General features: G+C 40.3%; 1 protein-coding gene across 1 annotated transcript in view; it reads left to right on the forward strand.

The window, feature by feature from the left end:
• NOS2 (nitric oxide synthase 2) overlaps positions 1-17,358 on the forward strand; it is a 106,927-nt gene extending 89,569 nt beyond the window's left edge. The window contains exons 21-27 of the mRNA XM_077480514.1: positions 1,249-1,412; positions 1,994-2,204; positions 2,873-2,960; positions 8,101-8,222; positions 11,288-11,433; positions 13,876-14,070; positions 15,654-17,358. Of these exons, the coding sequence (XP_077336640.1) occupies positions 1,249-1,412; positions 1,994-2,204; positions 2,873-2,960; positions 8,101-8,222; positions 11,288-11,433; positions 13,876-14,070; positions 15,654-15,725 (998 nt within the window). The 3' untranslated portion in view covers positions 15,726-17,358. The remainder of the gene's footprint in view (positions 1-1,248; positions 1,413-1,993; positions 2,205-2,872; positions 2,961-8,100; positions 8,223-11,287; positions 11,434-13,875; positions 14,071-15,653) is intronic.
• The last annotated feature ends 2,928 nt before the right edge of the window (positions 17,359-20,286 follow it).

The following is a 20,286-nucleotide window of genomic DNA, read 5'->3' on the forward strand; positions in this document are numbered from 1 at the left end:
ACCTAGTTTTGCAGCTGGAACATGATGTAACTCCATTCCACCACCTCTAGCCCTGACCCTCCACTCCCGCTCCCACTTGCAAACACAGCGGCTCCCGGAACGAACAGATTCCAGCACACACTCACAACAAGGACAGATCTCCAGAATTTGAGCGGGAGCGCAATCTCTTTTTAAGGGGAGGCAGATCCGCCTACACAGGGGGCTACTAGAACCAGGTCATGTAGGAGAGAGGGATGCAAGGGAGCTGTGGAAGGGCTGGGGTTGGGTTGCACACTGTGCATAGCACACCCCAAAACCCTGCACTCTGAACTGTACATAATGCACTCCTGAACCCTGCACTTTGTACGTAGCACACGCCTGAACTCTGAACATAGCGCACCCCAGATACAACTGGCTCTTTGAGGGCAATCATAGTGCATATGCAGCCCCTTGATGAAATTGAGTTTGACACCCCTGCTCTAGCGGGTTATTTTAAATAAGAGTTCAGGATAGCACTAAGGGCTCGTTTACACATGTGGTGCCCTCTAAAGAGTGATCCGTGGTTCATTCTTCAGAGGGCATTTGACAGGTGGTAAGGAGGCTTTATATGACCCTCACTGCCTGTTTTAACCCCTTAAGCTCGCACTAGCACGTCACAACTGTATACATTGCACACAGTTGTGGGGACCCCCTTTTCAGTTGAATGGGTTGCTTTGGGCAGACAGTACCACCTGCTGAATGTGACAGCGGGGATCATTTTTGTGCCTTTGCAGATTAAGGGGGTGATTTTACCACAAGTGTAAATGAGGCTTTAAGATAATCAAGTTATCGAGCCATGCTTAGTTCCACCCTTCCAATCTTTTTCTTTAAAATACTATTTAGGAAATCTTAACTGTAAAACAGATTAAAATATTACTAAAATGTTTTCAATATTTCTAATGTTAAAATAAGGGAATTTCAACATGAATTGCTGATATAGTAGGTAGAGACATGTTAATATTTCTGGTCCTATTTAATTTTAATACTAAAAAAGATCCAATAGCTAATTACAAATGTGTCTTTGCAAGAGGAACCAGCTGAGTAGTATATTATGTAGGAAGGATATTTGAAACTGTTCAAGGTTACATCAATTATTAAACGTTATAGTATGTCTAAAACAGGATAACCGAATAATCCCCAAATCTTTTTGAAGACAATGAAAATTAGAAGCTTTGACTGGAACACTTTGGAACATCTTCTGAACGATTTCCTCCTCTGTTGTATTTGTAGGTAACTTCTGGACAGTCAGTGAGAAAATCCCTCCTTGCTCTCTGTTCCAAGCGTTGACTTTTTTTGTAGACATAACTACTCCACCCTCCCAGCTACTACTGAAAAAGCTGTCACTGCTGGCTGCTGATGCGAAGGATAAACAGAGACTGGAAAACTTGAGTAATGTACGTACAAGGTTCATTCACTCTGCAGCTAGTATTGTCCACCGGTTGTAAGCACAAGGTTTTCATTCTATTTTTGGCATGTTGTATGTGTATTTTGGGTGAAGTCGGTGGAACACATATATAGAAAACAATTGCATGAAAATATTATTCCAAATATAACAGTTTAATATAGTTTGATGAACACTCCTACGGCAGCCACATACAGTATATGAGCAGCAGAAGACATTTGAATTATTCTGGAAAGCAGTCCAATGAGCACTAACCCCACAGTAACCAATCAAATTTCAGATTCCTGCAGTCAGATTAGCGAAGCGATTATTTAGGAGGATTGGTTGCACTGCTTTGAATAATAAACCTTAAGTGACACTCACATATACTGCTAGAGCCAGGCTTTACAATCTGCCTCTTCTGCCTAACTTTTATTACAACTGATCTCTAATTTGTGCAGTTCACTGGTACCATTCATGATCCCATCACCAGCACAGGGGGGTCAACAGCAATGCCACCCAAACAGTTAATCCTGATCCTTGCTTATTTACAATTTTTCCTATGTAATGAAGCCAATTTCTTTCCTTTTTTAGAACATTGAAAAATATAAAGCATGGAAGTCCTACACTTGCCCAACACTACTTGAGGTTCTGGAAGAGTTCCCATCTCTGGAGGTGCCTGCTACATTTGTATTAACTCAGCTTCCACCACTGAAGGCACGGTACTACTCTATAAGTTCCTCAAACGATTTCGCACCCGGGGAGATCCACCTGACACTGGCTGTTGTAAACTACAAAACTAAAGGTAATAATAGACTTGTATTAATCACCTCCCACCACAATCTGCTTTCAATCCTGACTGTCACTGATGATCATGAACCAGTCAGAGTGGTTGCTGATCATGTGACTAATATGTCCAATATGACATAGTGATACTCAGGCAGGAGGTTTCACTGACAAAAATCATCAGAGGAATATTCATGCAGATGAATACTGTCACCTTCAGAGTGCAATAGCATCTGCAGTGCCATCTGATATTTACTCTAATTGTCACATACCACTACAGTGTTAAAGAAAGACATACATTACATAAAATATGTGGGAATTTCCTTTGTGGTTGTAGGCTGCTAATAGTGATGCTGGGTTGTTCCCCTTCAGACCGTTGGGAGTATTTTATTTTTTTTTTTCAAAGTAACTCTGCTGCTGTTGTGTGGTATTCCTTGGCATAGCATAATTGTAGTTTCTGATACTAAAATCTTTAGTTTTCCAAGAAGTGCTCCTGTGTACACTATTAGTCACATTGCTTCCACTGTTTACTGGAGGTTGATTTGTATACCAGGTGTATAGAAAATTGCCCATGTATGCAAACCCCCAAAAAAAGGAAACCTTGAAAATATGTTTACTTAATATTATAATTTTAGAATCTTCAGTAAATAAATATCTTTCTATTAAAATGTAATTTTTCTGTATTAGGAGGTCATGGTCCACTTCACCATGGAGTGTGCAGTACGTGGTTTAATACAATCGGTCTCAATGAACTGGTTCCTTGCTTTATAAGAAGGTATGTATAAAACAGCTACTGTACGTACAATATCCTGGCATACAGTGATATCTTGGTTTATGTACATATGCTCTTAAATTATGCTGACCTATAGATATACAAGGGTTGATTTACTAAAATTGGAGCGTGCCAAATCTGGTGCAGCGCTGCATAGAAACCAATCAGCTTCCAGTTTTATTTATTTTTTGTCAAAGCTCAATTGAACAAGCTCAAGTTGGAAGCTGATTGGCTACCATGCAGAACTGCATCTCTCCAGTTTTAGTAAATTAGCCCTTCAGCATTTTATATATATATATATATATATATATATATATATATATATATATATATATATATATATATATATATATATATATATATATAAATGCACCCTATAATAGGTTACACTATACCACCATACATATGCTTTAATTGCACCCATGCACAATTTTATCCACCCAATTTATGTTCTGATTAAATGAAGAAACTGTGTAAGCCTTTATATTGTTTTGATTTCTATAAAAAAAAAAAAAGATATATATATCTTTCTGAAAAATGTTTGATCTTTATCTATTGTGCTTTATATTGTGAAGTGTTTTGAATATTTTTTTCTAGACTTGATCCCTTTATATATCATTGATTGAAGCTTATTCAAATAGGACTTTCAATACCATTAGCAGATTTTTTTTTCTTAAGGCTTCAATTGAAAATATGATAAGTTGAAACCTATTTGCCCAATTATAAAAATAAGAATGCAGGATTCATATATGGTCTACGTCAGCCATTCTCAACCAGGGTTCCGTGGAACCCTGGGGTTCCTTCAGACGTTGCTAGGGGTTCCTTGAGCTGTGGCTGATGAACGACCTATTTGATGATGCCTACTGAGTTCAAGGTTCAGCACCACTTAGCAAACCCAGCAGCATGACACCAAATATCTGTTTAGCTGTCTTTAACCACTTGCCGACCGCCTAACGCCGATCTACGTCATCAGAATGGCACGGGCAGGCATAAGCACGTAGATGTACGTGTTTTGCCTCCCGCGGGTCGGGGGCCCGATCGGGCCCCCGCCCGGTGCCTGCGGCGGTCGGTTTTCGTTCGGGAGCGATCCCGGACGAGGGGACGGCCATTCATTCATGGCCACCCCCTCGCGATCGCTCCCGACGAATGGAAATCCCCGGTGACATCACTTCCTCTCCTGTAATGTAAACACAGGAGAGGAAGTGATGTATTCTCTCCTCCGTGTCGGTATTTTTCGTTCCGACACGGAGGAGAGCGGATCAGTGAGTTGCACCAACACATCCCACACACAGTAGAACATGCCAGGCACACTCACACCCCCCCTTTACCCCCCGATCACCCCCCCAATTACCCCTGCCCCCCAGTCACAGTGACACCAATGTCATTTTTTTTTTTTTTTTTTTTTTTTTTGCATTGGTGTCATTTGTGACTGTAATAACTGTTAGGGCAGTTAGGGTTAGCCCCCTTTAGTTCTAATGTACCCCCCTAACCCCCCCAATAAAGGTTTAACCCCGTGATCACCCCCCGTCGCCAGTGTCACTAAGGCTGGGTTCACATTGCAGCGGTTTATGAGAACGAATGTGATTCGCACCGCACTGCAGTGCAAATCACATCCGATCTCTGTGCGATTCGAGTTCAGCCATTCGCCGCACCCGCCGCACCCGCCACACCCGCCGCACCCGCCGCAAATTCGCACGGGACCCTTTTTTTGGCCCGCAGCAGAATCGGATCGCATGGGTGTTCACACCATGCGATCCGAGTTTGCAGATCGCACTGCGATATGCGAACTGATCTGGGGGTGTCAGTAACATTTCACTGACACTCCCAGCAGTTCGCATAGGGCAGTGTGAACTGCCGCCGGGAGGCATGCGATGCGGGAACCCGCCGCGGATTCGCGGCGTTTCCGCATCGCTCCAGTGTGAACCCAGCCTAATAAGCGATCATTTTTCTGATCGCCGTATTAGTGTCACAGGTGACGCTAGTTAGGCAGGTAGGTATTTAGGTTCGCCGCAGCTTTTTATAGCGCTAGGGACCCCCATATACTACCGCATAAAGCCCCCTGATTGCCCCCTAGTTAACCCTTTCACCAGTGATCACCATATAACTGTTACAGGTGACGCTGGTTGGTTAGTTATTTTTTTATAGTTTCAGGGCACCCGCCATTTATTACCTAATAAAGGTTTAACCCCCTGATCACCCGGCAGGTGTCATTTGTGACTAATAACTGTTAGGGCAGTTAGGGTTAGCCCCCTTTAGTTCTAAGGTACCCCCCTAACCCCCCCAATAAAGGTTTAACCCCGTGATCACCCCCCGTCGCCAGTGTCACTAAGGCTGGGTTCACATTGCAGCGGTTTATGAGAACGGATGTGATTCGCACCGCACTGCAGTGCAAATCACATCCGATCTCTGTGCGATTCGAGTTCAGCTATACAGATAGTATGGCTGAATTCGTGTCGCACCCGCCGCACCCGCCGCAAACTCGCACGGGACCCTTTTTTTGGTCCGCAGCAGAATCGGATCGCATGGGTGTTCACACCATGCGATCCAAGTTTGCAGATCGCACTGCGATATGCGAACTGATCTGGGGGTGTCATTAACATTTCACTGACACTCCCAGCAGTTCGCATAGGGCAGTGTGAACTGCCGCCGGGAGGCATGCGATGCGGGAACCCGCCGCGCATTCGTGGCGTTCCCGCATCGCTCCAGTGTGAACCCAGCCTAATAAGCGATCGTTTTTCTGATCGCTGTATTAGTGTCACAGGTGACGCTAGTTAGGCAGGTAGGTATTTAGGTTCGCCGCAGCTTTTTATAGCGCCAGGGACCCCCATATACTACCGCATAAAGCCCCCTGATTGCCCCCTAGTTAACCCTTTCACCAGTGATCACCATATAACTGTTACAGGTGACGCTGGTTGGTTAGTTATTTTTTTATAGTTTCAGGGCACCCGCCATTTATTACCTAGTCTCACTAGTGTACCCCTAAATTTAGGGGTGTCTACTTTCTAAAATGGGGTCATTTGGGGGGGGGGGTTTGTGCCATCTTGGCATTTTATGGCCTTCAAAACTGTAACGCCCTTAGAAAGCCTGAAGGCGGTGCTTGGTTTTTGGGGCCCCGTACGCGGCTAGGCTCCCAAAAAGTCCCACATATGTGGTATCCCCGTACTCAGGAGAAGCAGCAGAATTTATTTTGGGGTGTCATTTCACATATGCCCATGGCATGCGTGAGCAATATATCATTTAGTGACAACTTTGTGAAAAAAAAAAAAAGTTTGTAATTTTCCCGCAACTTGTGGCAAAATATAAAATATTCCATGGACTCAACATGCCTCTCAGCAAATAGCTTGGGGTGTCTACTTTCTAAAATGGGGTCATTTGTGGGCGTTTTGTGCCATCTTGGCATTTTATGGCCTTCAAAACTGTAATAGGTAGTGAGAAGTGAACTCAAAAAATTACGCCCTTAGAAAGCCTGAAGGCGGTGCTTGGTTTTCGGGGCCCCGTACGCGGCTAGGCTCCCAAAAAGTCCCACATATGTGGTATCCCCGTACTCAGGAGAAGCAGCAGAATTTATTTTGGGGTGTCATTTCACATATGCCCATGGCATGCATGAGCAATATATCATTTAGTGACAACTTTGTGAAAAAAAAAAAAAAAAAAAAAAAGTTTGTAATTTTCCCGCAACTTGTGGCAAAATATAAAATATTCCATGGACTCAACATGCCTCTCAGCAAATAGCTTGGGGTGTCTACTTTCTAAAATGGGGTCATTTGTGGGGGTTTTGTGCCATCTTGGCATTTTATGGCCTTCAAAACTGTAATAGGTAGTGAGGCGTGAAATCAAAAATTTACGCCCTTAGAAAGCCTGAAGGCGGTGCTTGGTTTTCGGGGCCCTGTACGCGGCTAGGCTCCCAAAAAGTCCCACATATGTGGTATCCCCGTACTCAGGAGAAGCAGCAGAATTTATTTTGGGGTGTCATTTCACATACGCCCATAGCATGTGTGAGCAATATATCATTTAGTGACAACTTTGTGTAAAAAAAAAAAAAAAATTTTTTTTTTGTCATTATTCAATCGCTTGAGGCAAAAAAATAAAATATTCAATGGGCTCAACATGCCTCTTATCAATTTCCTTAGGGGGTCTACTTTCCAAAATGGGGTCATTTGGGGGGGTTTTGTACTGCCCTGTCATTTTAGCACCTCAAGAAATGAGATAGGCAGTCGTAAACTAAAAGCTGCGTAAATTCCAGAAAACGTACCTTAGTTTGTAGATGTGACAACTTTTGCGCAAACCAATAAATATACAATTATTGACTTTTTTTTTACCAAAGACATGTGGCTGAATACATTTTGTCCTAAATGTATGACTAAAATTGAGTTTATTGGATTTTTCTAATAACAAAAAGTAGAAAATATCATTTTTTTTCAAAATTTGCGGTCTTTTTACGTTTATATCGCAAAAAATAAAAATCGCAGAGGCAATCAAATACCATCAAAAGAAAGCTCTATTTGTGGGAAGAAAAGGACGCAAATTTTGTTTGGGTACAACATTGCATGACCGCGCAATTACCAGTTAAAGCAGCGCAGTGCCAAAGTGTAAAAAGACCTCTGGTCATTTACCAGCAAAATGGTCCGGTCTGAAAGTGGTTAAGGGTGGCATTCTAAACACCACTTGAGCATTGTTCCTATTGAGCCCTGATGATTTGGTTTTAGTAAGGGTTCCTCGAGAAATGAAAATTATTTTTGGGGTTCCTCTAGGGTTAAAAGGTTGAGAAAGCCTGGTCTACATAGTGGGGTAAAAGTGTAGGGAGGATTTTTAGCAGAAGCAGCATACCTAATGTGCATGGTGTTGTATCCAAAAAAATAAAAAATAAAAAATTAACTTCAGCGTTAATATTGGTAAGCTGCTATATATCACAATTTTTGTTCTTATCTTTGGTTCATGTTAAAGCCTAAATAAGCATATCTTTTATTTATCAGTCTGCTTTTAGCCAAAAAGCTAATTATGCAAAAGTCAGTCACCTGACTCCAATTTCCAATTAGTTATAAGGCAACAATACAATCCACTAAGATATGATTTATTCTTGCATTATCTTTATTGGTTGAATGACTGAATGCACAGTAATGTTATAAATATACCTCTTTTACAGTACAAACACATTCCATCTCCCAGATAGTCCTTCAACCCAATGCATTCTGATTGGCCCAGGTACAGGAATTTCACCATTCAGAGGTTTCTGGCAACAAAGATTATATGATCTGGAGAAAAAAGGTATGACTAATGAATTGTGAAAGAAATATAAGTTAGGTTAGTCTTATCATAAAGTCATATTTCATTTAGTTAGGTAATAAAGTGGTCTCTATGTTCACATTAAGACTTATTGGGAATCAGTTATTAAATCTGGACCAAATAATTTAGTGCTGCTGTTCTTAACAATCAGTAATCAGTTAAATTTCATTATTTTACCTATACTAGAAGAAAGGCTTATGGCTGTCAGCTATGAATACGTTAACTTGTCTGTACAGTGGTATTTTTAACACATGATCCACAGTATAACAAGAGATATGTAAGGCTAATAGAAGCCTTAAAGGAAATGTATGGGCCCATTCACACCACTGCGTTGCAGTCCAAAGAGTGCATATACAATAGAGTGCAGCACACCACAGCACATGATGTGGGTTTTATTGCGCTTCGATAAAAAAATTAGGGCTGATGTGATTTCTCTGTCTTTGGGACCCATTCAAAATCAATGGGCTGTGTTAACATAGCACACCACATTACATATTAAAATGCATTGCATGTGTTATCACATGCAATTACATGTGAAAGGGCCCTCAATGTTTTTAGATATACAGTCAATATCAATCAGGCAAAACAAGCAGGCTGCTACCAGCTATGATTAAGCACCAATAAAGCGGTCTGAAACACATTAGCTATCTTACTCTGTGACTCCGTTGCTGTATGGACTGTCTTTATTTAATAAAAGTTAAAAATTATTATCTTGGAGTGCGGCTATCCAAACTTTCCTTTGCTTGCAAGCAGGCTGCTACCGCTGTACTGTCTACATAAACTATAGTATAGTATAGTCTGGAAATCCTTTGTGATTTAATGTTTATTTGTACAATAAAGCTTGTATATATATATAGTATATAGTAAAAAAAAAGAGTTAAGAAAATAGAAACCTAAAATCCTAAATAATCTAAAAAAAATTATCAAAAAAAATTTATTTTACTCCCTTTCATGAAATAACGAAGAGCAAGTGTGTATCAATGTGAAAGTTAACACGTAATATACTGTATGTTTCAATGGAGATTCTTTATTTGATAGAGAGAAAACACACTAGTAATTATGCACAGCAATCAAAACTGGATTCTTTATTGGGTTACACTAACCTGCTCAAAACTTGTTTTAGATTGGTTGCAGTACATAACTCTTTGCATTATTAATGGAAAAAAACAACACTTAGAATGTACATTGGCTGCCACATTTGCTCACTCCTTTTAAAAATACTAACTGCCTGACTGTCATACCAGCCCAAAGGTTTAAAAACCTTAGCCCTACAACAAATATGCAGGGTTATTCTGGATCAGTAACTCAATATACAGAGGCTCCAGACATCTAGGGGACTAGCCTTTATGTAAGAAGTCAGAAATGGTGGCCTCTGTGACTCATTTAAATATTCAATAAATCTAGTTGGTTACATTTTGTATAATCTTGTTATCATTTGCTAGTGAAATTAAGGAATTAAATATATACATATAGTTACAATGAAAACTTCAGCCTTGCCAAAGAGTTACTCCATATGCATGCACATTTACTGTATATATATATATATATATATATACAGTGCCTTGCGAAAGTATTCGGCCCCCTTGAACTTTTCAAGTCGCTTGGGGTATGTCTCTATCAGTTTTGCACTTTGAGAGACTGAATTTCTTGCCCATTCTTCCTTGCAAAACAGCTCGAGCTCAGTGAGGTTGGATGGAGAGCGTTTGTGAACAGCAGTTTTCAGCTCTTTCCACAGATTCTCCATTGGATTCAGGTCTGGACTTTGACTTGGCCATTCTAACACCTGGATATGTTTATTTGTGAACCATTCCTTTGTATATTTTGCTGTATGTTTGGGATCATTGTCTTGTTGGAAGATAAATCTCCTTCCCAGTTTCAGGTCTTTTGCAGACTCCAACAGGTTTTCATCCAGAATGGTCCTGTATTTGGCTGCATCCACCTTCCCCTCAATTTTATCCATCTTCCCTGTCCCTGCTGAAGAAAAGCAGGCCCAAACCATGATGCTGCCACCATCATGTTTGACAGTGGGGATGGTGTGTTGAGGGTGATGAGCTGTGTTGCTTTTACGCCAAACATATCATTTTGCATTGTGGGCAAAAAGTTCGATTTTGGTTTCATCTGACCAGAGCACCTTCTTCCACATGTTTGGTGTGTCTCCCAGGTGGCTTGTGGCAAACTTTAGACAAGACTTTTTATGGATATCTTTGAGAAATGGCTTTCTTCTTGCCACTCTTCCATAAAGGCCAGATTTGTGCAGTGTACGACTGATTGTTGTCCTATGGACAGGCTCCCCCACCTCAGCTGTAGTTCTCTGCAGTTCATCCAGAGTGATCATGGGCCTCTTGGCTGCATCTCTGATCAGTCTTCTCCTTGTCTGAGCTGAAAGTTTAGAGGGACGGCCAGGTCTTGGTAGATTTGCAGTGGTCTGATACTCCTTCCATTTCAAAATGATCACTTGCACAGTGCTCCTTGGGATGTTTAAAGCTTGGGAAATCTTTTTGTATCCAAATCCGGCTTTAAACTTCTCCACAACAGTATTACGGACCTGCCTGGTGTGTTCCTTGGTCTTCATGATGCTCTCTGCGCTTTCAACAGAACCCTTAGACTATCACAGAGCAGGTGCATTTATACAGAGACTTGATTACACACAGGTGGATTCTATTTATCACCATCAGTCATTTAGGACAACATTGGATCATTCAGAGATCCTCGCTGAAATTCTGGAGTGAGTTTGCTGCACTGAAAGTAAAGGGGCCGAATAATTTTGCACGCACCACTTTTCAGTTTTTTATTTGCTAAAAAAGTTTAAATTATCCAATAGATTTCGTTCCACTTCACAATTGTGTCCCACTTGTTGGTGATTCTTCACAAAAAATAAAATTTTTATATCTTTATGTTTGAAGCCTGAAATGTGGCAAAAGGTTGAAAAGTTCAAGGGGGCTGAATACTTTCACAAGGCACTGTATATATATATATATATATATATATATATATATATTTATAATTCCTCACTCTTGATCTAATTATATGTGTCTGTTTACTAACAGGATCACAGGTAGGCCCTATGATACTGGTGTCTGGTTGCCAGCAATCCATTGATGAAATTTATAGAGAAGATAAGGAATTCATGAAAAGCAGAGGCATTTTAAAGGATGTATTCACAGCATATTCCCAGGAACCAGGACAAGAAAAGGTAAGAAACCATGAACTTATGATTATGACCTGAATGATATTTTGTCTTTGTATCTTTGCTAATGTATTTTATAGTCTGTCCACCCAAACATATACTGTATAATTAGTTAATTTAGCTGTGTCAGCCCTGGTTTCTTGGATGTTCCAGTAAAAGAGACCCCCCTGTTATAATTCCTGGCTCTGTTCCTGTCATACTGAGAGTTTTGGGTGCTACCTCTTAAAACTTCTTTCTCCAAAATAAAAAAAAAGAGAATTAACTTTGTTAAAGTGTTTGTAAAGTGGTAAGTTTTTTTTCTATCCTAATGCATTCTATGCATAAAAATAAAAAACCTTCTGTGTGCAGCATCCCCCTCAGCCCCCCTAATACTTACCTAAACCCATCTCGGTTAAGTTATGTTGCGGGAGTGTCTTGGCTGAGATGGCAGCATGGTGCCATTAGCTCCTGCTGCTATTACTCAAAGTCAGTGAGCCAATGAGGAGAGAGGGGGGACAGGCCCGAACCACGGCCCCATGTCTGAATGGACACAGGGAGCAGCGACTCAGCTTGGGTGCCCCCATAGCAAGTGGCTTTCTGTGGGGGCACTCGGCAGGGGGGAGGGGCCAGAAGTGCCAGCAAGGGACCCGAGAAGAGGAGGATCTGGGCTGCTCTGTGCAAAACCACTACACCAGTGGTGCCCAACCAGTAGCCCAGGGGTCACATGTGGCCCGCGGAGCCCTCTGATGTGGCCCGCGACCTCCTGCTCTGGGATGGCGAGTTGGCAAGCCCAGATTGTGAATTGCCATCCCTCCATCCTAGAGCATCAGTGTAGTGAATAAATCCACTGGTAGAGCTTCTGTTAAAAAAAACAAGCCACTGGTAGAGGAAGCAAGTGGTTGCAGAGCCGCATAAGCGGATGCTTCCTGTATAGCGCCAACTCCTATCACTGGTGGAATGATACCAAATGCGATCTGCCTGGGACAACAGCCAGCGATACCTGAATGGAAAACTGTTATTAAAGGTAAGTTTAATACTTAAATCACAGTGTATATATGGGCATATCTGTTCTGTGGTGGTTACTGGGTTGCTTTCAAACTGATCCACAGGTGCAGAACACCTGTGGGTTACCTGCACTGAGCCATAGACTTCTGTTATTACCTGCAAGTTTAGTGCGCATTCAGAAAGTGCACCACACCTGCAGGATATAATAGAAGTCTATGGCAAAGTACAGCTAACCTGCAGGAAAGCCACATGTGCACTTGTCTGCACCCTCTGTGTGGGTAAACCACAGCGCATCAGTGTAAAAACAGCCTTAGGCCTTAATGACACCATCGGTCTGACCCTCCGTTCACCTCTATCGAGCAACAGATGTAAACATACTTCTGGCCATTTACACCCCACCTACCTCCAATCCGATTCGTCCCCTTCTAACTGGGCAGATGGAATCCAAGGGTCCATAGAGTAGAGTGGGTTGCATCCGCGTCCGCTCTGCATAGGCAGAGTGGACATGGAACTGTCATCCTTCTGCTCCACTCATTGTGGCCCGCGACCGGTTACCAAGTCGCTTAAGTGGCCCTCACTCTTCAAAAGGTTGAGCACCCCTGCACTACACAGAGCAGGTAAGTATGACATGTTTTTAAAGTGATACTTTAGTATCACTTTAATTGTGTTTAATTTTTATAATGTATGTATAACATTATATGAGATCACTATTTAAAGCCATGATTTTGCAAATTGAAGTCCATAAATGGAGACATTTTGGGTCTTAGAATTATATGAGTAGGTTACCTATAGTTCTTTTCAAGAGTCAACGTCAATAGAGCGAAGGCCCTTTCACAAGGGCATTCCGAGCAGGTCTGCCTGTAAGCTTTTCACATTTGCCTACCTCCGGGTCTGTCTAAGTCCAGAAAAAAAAAGGCCTGCATCCTTTTTGATTTTTGCAGACCAGATCAGAGGTAGCCTGATGTAAATGGACAGTGGGGACCATTTACATCAGGCTGCCCATAGAGCTGTCATGGGTCTCCCCATGCTCGCCGGCCATAAACTGAACAGGCACGAATGTCAAAACACTCACAGCCATCCCATTCAGTTCTGATTCAGCAGGCAATCTTCTCACAGATCCCCTGCTGAGCAGAGCAGATACTGCTCTGTGTGAAAAGAGCCTAAGAATATTCTCCCACAAGCCATTGTTACAGATACATTGTGATCTTTGCCAAGTGCCACCTGCAGTACAGACAAATACCACCAGTGGTCATAGCCTTCCATTTTCTGAAACACTGGTTTGTTAGTCCAAACAAGAAGTCTGATTGGTTGATGAGCATTACTTCTCACCATTTCTCTTTTAATTCCTATTTTATGAAAAAAATGTAAGACCTGTAACACATATTGAACTAATTAATCAAATATTTTGCACATTTTTGTTATCTCCAAGACAAGTAATTTGCTAAACATTGTGTTTACTTTTAGACTTATGTTCAGGATATTCTGAGGAAGCACCTTGTGGATGATGTGATCAGGATTATCTTCAGAGAAGAAGGACATATTTATGTTTGTGGAAACATTGAGATGGCTAGAGATGTGGCCAAAACAATTAAATGGATTATTGCAATGAAGAAGGGGTTGAATGAGGAGGAAGCAGAAAACTATTTTTCCCAGCTAAAGGTATACTACGTCTTAGTGGGCCAGTAACGATTTACCTAAGTAACTAATGAATGAAAAGTAATTATTATAGGAATAAAAACAGAACTATAAAATCACAATGGGGGAGAAAACTGGTGCACACTCAATCTGGTGCCACTTTACATAATAACCAATCTGCATCTAACTTCAGCTTGTTCAATTAAGCTTTGGGAATAAAACGTATATGCACAGCGGCACGAGATTCTGTGCGCAACAGTTTTGATAAATATTGCCCAATGTGCCCTGTTGATTCTGTCAATAGAACCATTGGATGGGCACTTCCTTTGATAGGGTAACGTTGCTTTTCCTACTACAGTAAAATCACTGCAGCATTTTAACCTTGCTGCTGCCTTTCTGCCTTATGCACAATTATTGTCTTTCAGCACAGCATTACATCAATAGTATCTGCAGTTCCTAATGCATTATGTCAATTTATATATAAAAAAAAAAAAAAAAATATATATATATATATATATATATATATATATATCTTTATGATCATGATGTCAGAACTGCAGGTTAACAATCTATTTTATGCACGACACCAAACTTTGCCAAACTCTTATGCCACATACACACGGTCGGAATTGCGGCCAGAAAAAGACCAATGAGAGCTTTTCATGAGAAAGTGCGACCGTATGTATGCTCCATTGGATTTTTGCTGGCCGAATTTCTGCCTGCAAAAGATTGAGAGCAGGTTCTCAATTTTTCCGATGAAAATTCCGATCGTGTGTATGCAATTCCGACGTGCAAAAATTCACGCATGCTCAGATTCAACTACGAGACGGAAGCTATTGGCTACTGGCTATTGAACTTCCCTTTTCTAGTCCCGTCGTATGTGTTGTACATTACCGCATTCTTGAAGGTCGGAATTTGATGTGACCATGTGTATGCAAGACAGCGTGAGCAAAATCCCCTCGGAATTCTGTCGGGAAAACCATCAGAGCTTTTTCCGACCAAAATTCTGATTGCGTGTACGTGGCATTAGAGCAATGATGCTAAGCTGCAGTTAGCTTGCTGTTTAATTCAAACATAGTAGACAGTTTGAATCAAACAGGGTGAACAGATCAGAGAAAATCAGATCTGCCCATTAAGGTGAAGTAAACAATAGCCAGACCTCTTATACTGCCATGGATTTGGCTTCAAATGTTCAAGTACCATAAGTGCTATTCAGATATGCCACATTATAACCCAGGTACACAGAAGCCAGGATAGTGTGCTCATGAAAATGTCCTCTTAATTTCAAGATGAAGCCTCTCCAGAAACTCTGGGCTAAATCAATATGCACCATACATCACCTGCCAGCTAGCATTAGCACATGTCCTTCCATATTGCTCCACATAAATCGTAATGGTTGCCATGTGCCACTTACAGAAATAAGGAACAGCCAATGATACATATTCCACAATTTGGGCTTAGATCAAAAAGACAAGCAGTCACTTATTTCAACATGATATACAGTTATTCCGACAGCTGTGTTATATGCCTAGTATTATGAAATGAATCCTACATTCAGAACACAAAGAGTAATCACTACGTTGTCATTGTTTGTGTTTGCTTTGCAGAATGAAATGCGTTATCATGAAGATATCTTTGGAACAGGCAATAAACATTTACAACTGCAGAATGGAATCTAAATTTCACCCAGCTGAGTCCCTGGCAAATCTTTTTTTTTTTTTCACTCCTTAGCAGAATATAATTGGAGGAAATGTGAAACGTCAATATATGGTTAAATTTTAGATAAATATAGCATGATGACAAGCTAAATGCAAAACAAGCTATTCTAGAATCACACAAAATTCATCATCAACAACACAGAGAACAAGAAACCCAAAGCCAACAAACAAGGAAACTTTGGTGAAGCATTAATCAGTATCCATGTTTATGGAAATGTGTTCTTAGTTTACCAATTTTGAAGACACTACAGACTACAAAACGATTATGCTCTACACCTAAGATTCTTTTTGCGCCACAACATTTATGTACTATTTTATGTATTTATTATGCTTTTTTTTGATTTTTTTTATAGAAACCATATAGAGAAGCTCAAACTTCAAATGAAGTGTAACTTTAAAAAAACAAATAACATCAGCCTTAAAAAGTCTCCTTTTCCCGCTGGGGATTACTATGCATAATTCAAGGCTTTTAGAGGACTCTATTGGAGAACCCCCCCGTATGTGAGGTTTTGCAGGGAGGTTGAGTCCAGTGCTTAGTTTGCCAATCAATGTAGCGAAATACCCAGTATGTGTCTGTGTCCCCCACAGATAGCTCATCTGGCATCCATGGGCAGCTCAAGAAGGTGCTTAATGAGACACCAAGGAGTTCTGTTATCAGACAGACTGTGGTATAATGATACATTTTCTTTTAAAGCTGCTCATATCTATCAAAAACTGCATTGTGCATGTCTGGCTTAAAGTTCATGCATCTGCATGCGAGTCTGTTGTAGAATTTGCTACATACTAGATATAAAACACTAACAGGCCTATTTATCATGCAGAGATCATATGCAGCCAAGCTTTCAGCTTTCTGAAGTCAGATCAGTGAAAATGAATTATAATTGCTTGCCATTGTTTACAAACACTGTTCTTTCCTTTAGTACAACAGCCAGTAGTTATTGTTTTTAACTTGTGACCACATTTGTGTTGTAGATAGCAGGTTTACAGTATTCATAATCTTAGATTATTGTGATCAGACATCTTCTGCTCTCACACAAGCTCCATAACATTATCATTTTGTGAACCACAAAATTAACAATATCCCCACGCTAATCGATCCACCAACCCAAATATCCTTACAAAGCTGCTAACACCACTGTTAAGTCACTAACGCAAACAATCCACTGTTTATTGCAAGTTTGTGATACAGTTGATAGAACTCATGTGACATTGTAATTCTTAAGGGATTATAAGTGTAGGAATATATTTTTACTTTATTGTCATGTTGTGGTTTACAGATATCCTAATGATGTCTGTATTTGGTTTTCATCACAAATAACAAATTAGTACACTTTATCAATGATTTTCATAGTAAAATTGTGTAAATAATGTAAATCGATCTTAATATATTTTTTATATATTTATAGAAATATGTCTCTTTTGAGGAATATAACTAAGTAATACACATAGATATAATTTTAGTAACTGTGTTAAATACCAGCAGTACAATTTAAGGTACCGACTTTGACTAAAAAGATTTGTTGAGAAAAATGTGGTTCCACTGGATTTTCTAGTGATGATCAGATTAAACTGATAACATGGTCATGGCCAAGTAGTATTTTTTGTATTATTGAGTTTTTAATGTAATTACACAACGTTGACAATGCTATGAAATCTTCTTCCAACTACGATTGCCAATATATCTGACAATGTTCTCACTGATTTTCAGTTAGATGTTTATTGGTCTACTTACAGTCATTCACAGTGCAATATAGGACCACTTAAATCTACTGACAACAATCTAAGCCTGGGTGAAACATATCTTTTTCTACACATTCTATGATATTTTTCTATTGTTTTTATAAACATTTTAAGTACAGCAATGTTTTTCCATTATCACCTATGGCCACAAAAGTAACAGTAATTAAACATGAAGGGTGCACTGCTCTCATCCAGTTAACAAAATAAGCCTATAATACATGTATAATGTATAATAGACAAATGTGCAGATATGCAGGTTTAAAACGTAAATATAAACTTTTAATTAATTTTTGTCTTTTGGTTGAAATAGGTGGACATGTGTATTTTTTTAATCTATACACGTAACTTTGTAGGTTCCCTGAACACAATTTTGGCTTAAATGGCTGATTAAAGTCTGACGATTGTGTACCGTTAGTATGCAAGACAAGATCCTGGCACACACCCTTAAGACAAAAATAAGACGCTCGGTTGGCCAACAATCGGATCGTGTGTACGAGGCTTAGAGTGGATGAAAATGTCTGACCATAGGTTCAGTCTGAATCCATGTGAAAAACTGATAGCCCACGTACACACGGTCGGAGATTTTGCCAACCAAATCCGTCGGATTTTGCCCGTCGGATTTAGTCCGACGGATTGTGTCCGAAACTGTTGCATACACACGGTCGGGCCAAGTTGGCGAAAATTCCGATCTTTCAGAACGTGATGATGTAATTTAGTTACAATGGGACTACATTCAGGCTAGTAGCCAATAGCTTTGATGTAGGAATTTGATCTGAGCATGCGTGGCACTTGGTCTGATGAAAATGCTCTACACATGATTGGATTAGGTCCGTCCGGCCCAGTTGGTCGGGAAATATTTCCAACATGTTGGAAAATTGGGTCGGACGGAGATTCGGACGGAATCAGTCCGATGCATACCACACACAATCGGATTATCTGACGACACGGTCCGATAAGACTCATTCCGACAGATTCTCTGACCGTGTGTACAAGGGCATAGATGGATCCAAACTGAATGCCTGTGTGAAAGAACCCTTAAGCCTGGTACACACGATTAGATTGTTGGTCAACCGAGCGTCTGATTTTTGTCAAAAGGGCGTGTGTCTGGATCTTGCCTTGCATACTAATGGCACACAATTGTCAGACAGCAAACACGAACGTAGTGATGTACTACGAGGAATTTCAGCTCTTGAGCACCACCCTTTGGGCACCTTCTGCCAATTTTGTGTTTGGTGAGCATTGATTCTGAGCATGCATATTTGTACGTTAAAATTTTGTGTGACGGAACTTGTGTACTGACCATCAGAAAATCTGACAACAGACCGTTGGCCGCCGAACGTTTACTAGCATGTCATCCAACATTTGTTGGCAAAAAGTTGGACAATAATTGTCAAAAGGAGCGTACTAACAATCAGATTTTAGGACAACAGTCTGTCAACAGACAATCCCCTGCCAACAATCTGATCGTGTGTACAAGTCTTTAGTTCTGCGTAAATAAAGCTCAAGCAACGCCTTTATTTCCCTCTCTCTAATGCAAATGGTGCGATGGAGAGTGAGAAGAAGGTAAGTATATGCTTTTGTCTGGACCAGCATAGGTATTGGTGTAGGAGATGATGGACCAGACCTGAGCTTTCTTCTGTAATATCTGATATTTAGAAACCAGAATGTCATTGGTTTTAGGGATCATGACATCTGAAAGTGAGCTATTTGCATTACTATTGCTGCTTTATGTTTTTTGTGCTTAGAGAGGTAACTTTAACTTATGTTTGCCCCAGTGTGATTTGTCAGTATTTTCTATGTGTTTATAATGCATGTGAACAGCAGTTCAAATATTTTTCTTTATTGTCTCTAGGTGATTTCAGATATATTGAATTCTCTGCAAGACAAAACATTGCAGTTTGATTGCAGTAGTTTATTTAAAATTGCACCAAAAAATGCAAAGGAATGCATAATACCATTCAAAAGTACTTTGGAGCCATGAAAACTTATTGGCGATAAACGTTTAACCTAATGAGGTCCTTAAAAACAATAAAACTGCAACCCAGAGCATCTCAACAAATGTAAAAGGTATTCAAATGAAAAAAAAATTAGGGGCCCTTTTTTTTGTACATGTATCCTGATGTCTCTAAGTGACCTTTCATGTAGGGGAACAGTACAGGATCATTAGACCCTAGTACTGGTCCTGCAGATTTTTACCTCACTAGGTGAATCACGTGCCACTTCGTTTCTTTCTACCAGCCTCTCACCTGCCCATGTAGCATTCAGAATATTGAGCAGGCAGGTTTGTAAAATACTTCCAATTGCAAAAACAAAATGGTACAACAAAAACTACACCAAACCAACAGTCAACTCAACAAGATTCTATATATTTTTTGAAAGATGAACCCTGATTGTTCCTATAATAATAGTTTGACGAAAACCATTAGGGCTGAGTCATGAACATGGAACAAAATTAAAGCTGTTCTTCCAGAAAATTCAAAATAAAACCTGATTAGTTGCTATGTTGAGCAGTACCACTTAGCTGCATTTTTTTTAAATTAAGTTTATTTTCTGAATCAATCATTGCATTCCTGTAGAGGCTTTCATAGCACTATTAAATGAAAGATGCTTAATAGCACTGTCTGCTATGTAGGCTAAATTCTGGGTGGCATTGGATGAGTAGTAGAAAGAAGAGGAGGGTTGTGTAACGGTAGGGAGTTGTAGGGAGCGCTGCTATTGGAGCACAAATGCCACCATGGCAGCTGCAATGGGTGAATGAAGTTGGAAATGTTGGGAGTTACAA

Source organism: Lithobates pipiens, unplaced genomic scaffold (assembly GCF_037356315.1).
Source record: "Lithobates pipiens isolate NorthernLeopardFrog02 unplaced genomic scaffold, aLitPip1_a1.2 Scaffold_16, whole genome shotgun sequence".
Classification (NCBI taxonomy): Eukaryota; Metazoa; Chordata; class Amphibia; order Anura; family Ranidae; genus Lithobates; species Lithobates pipiens.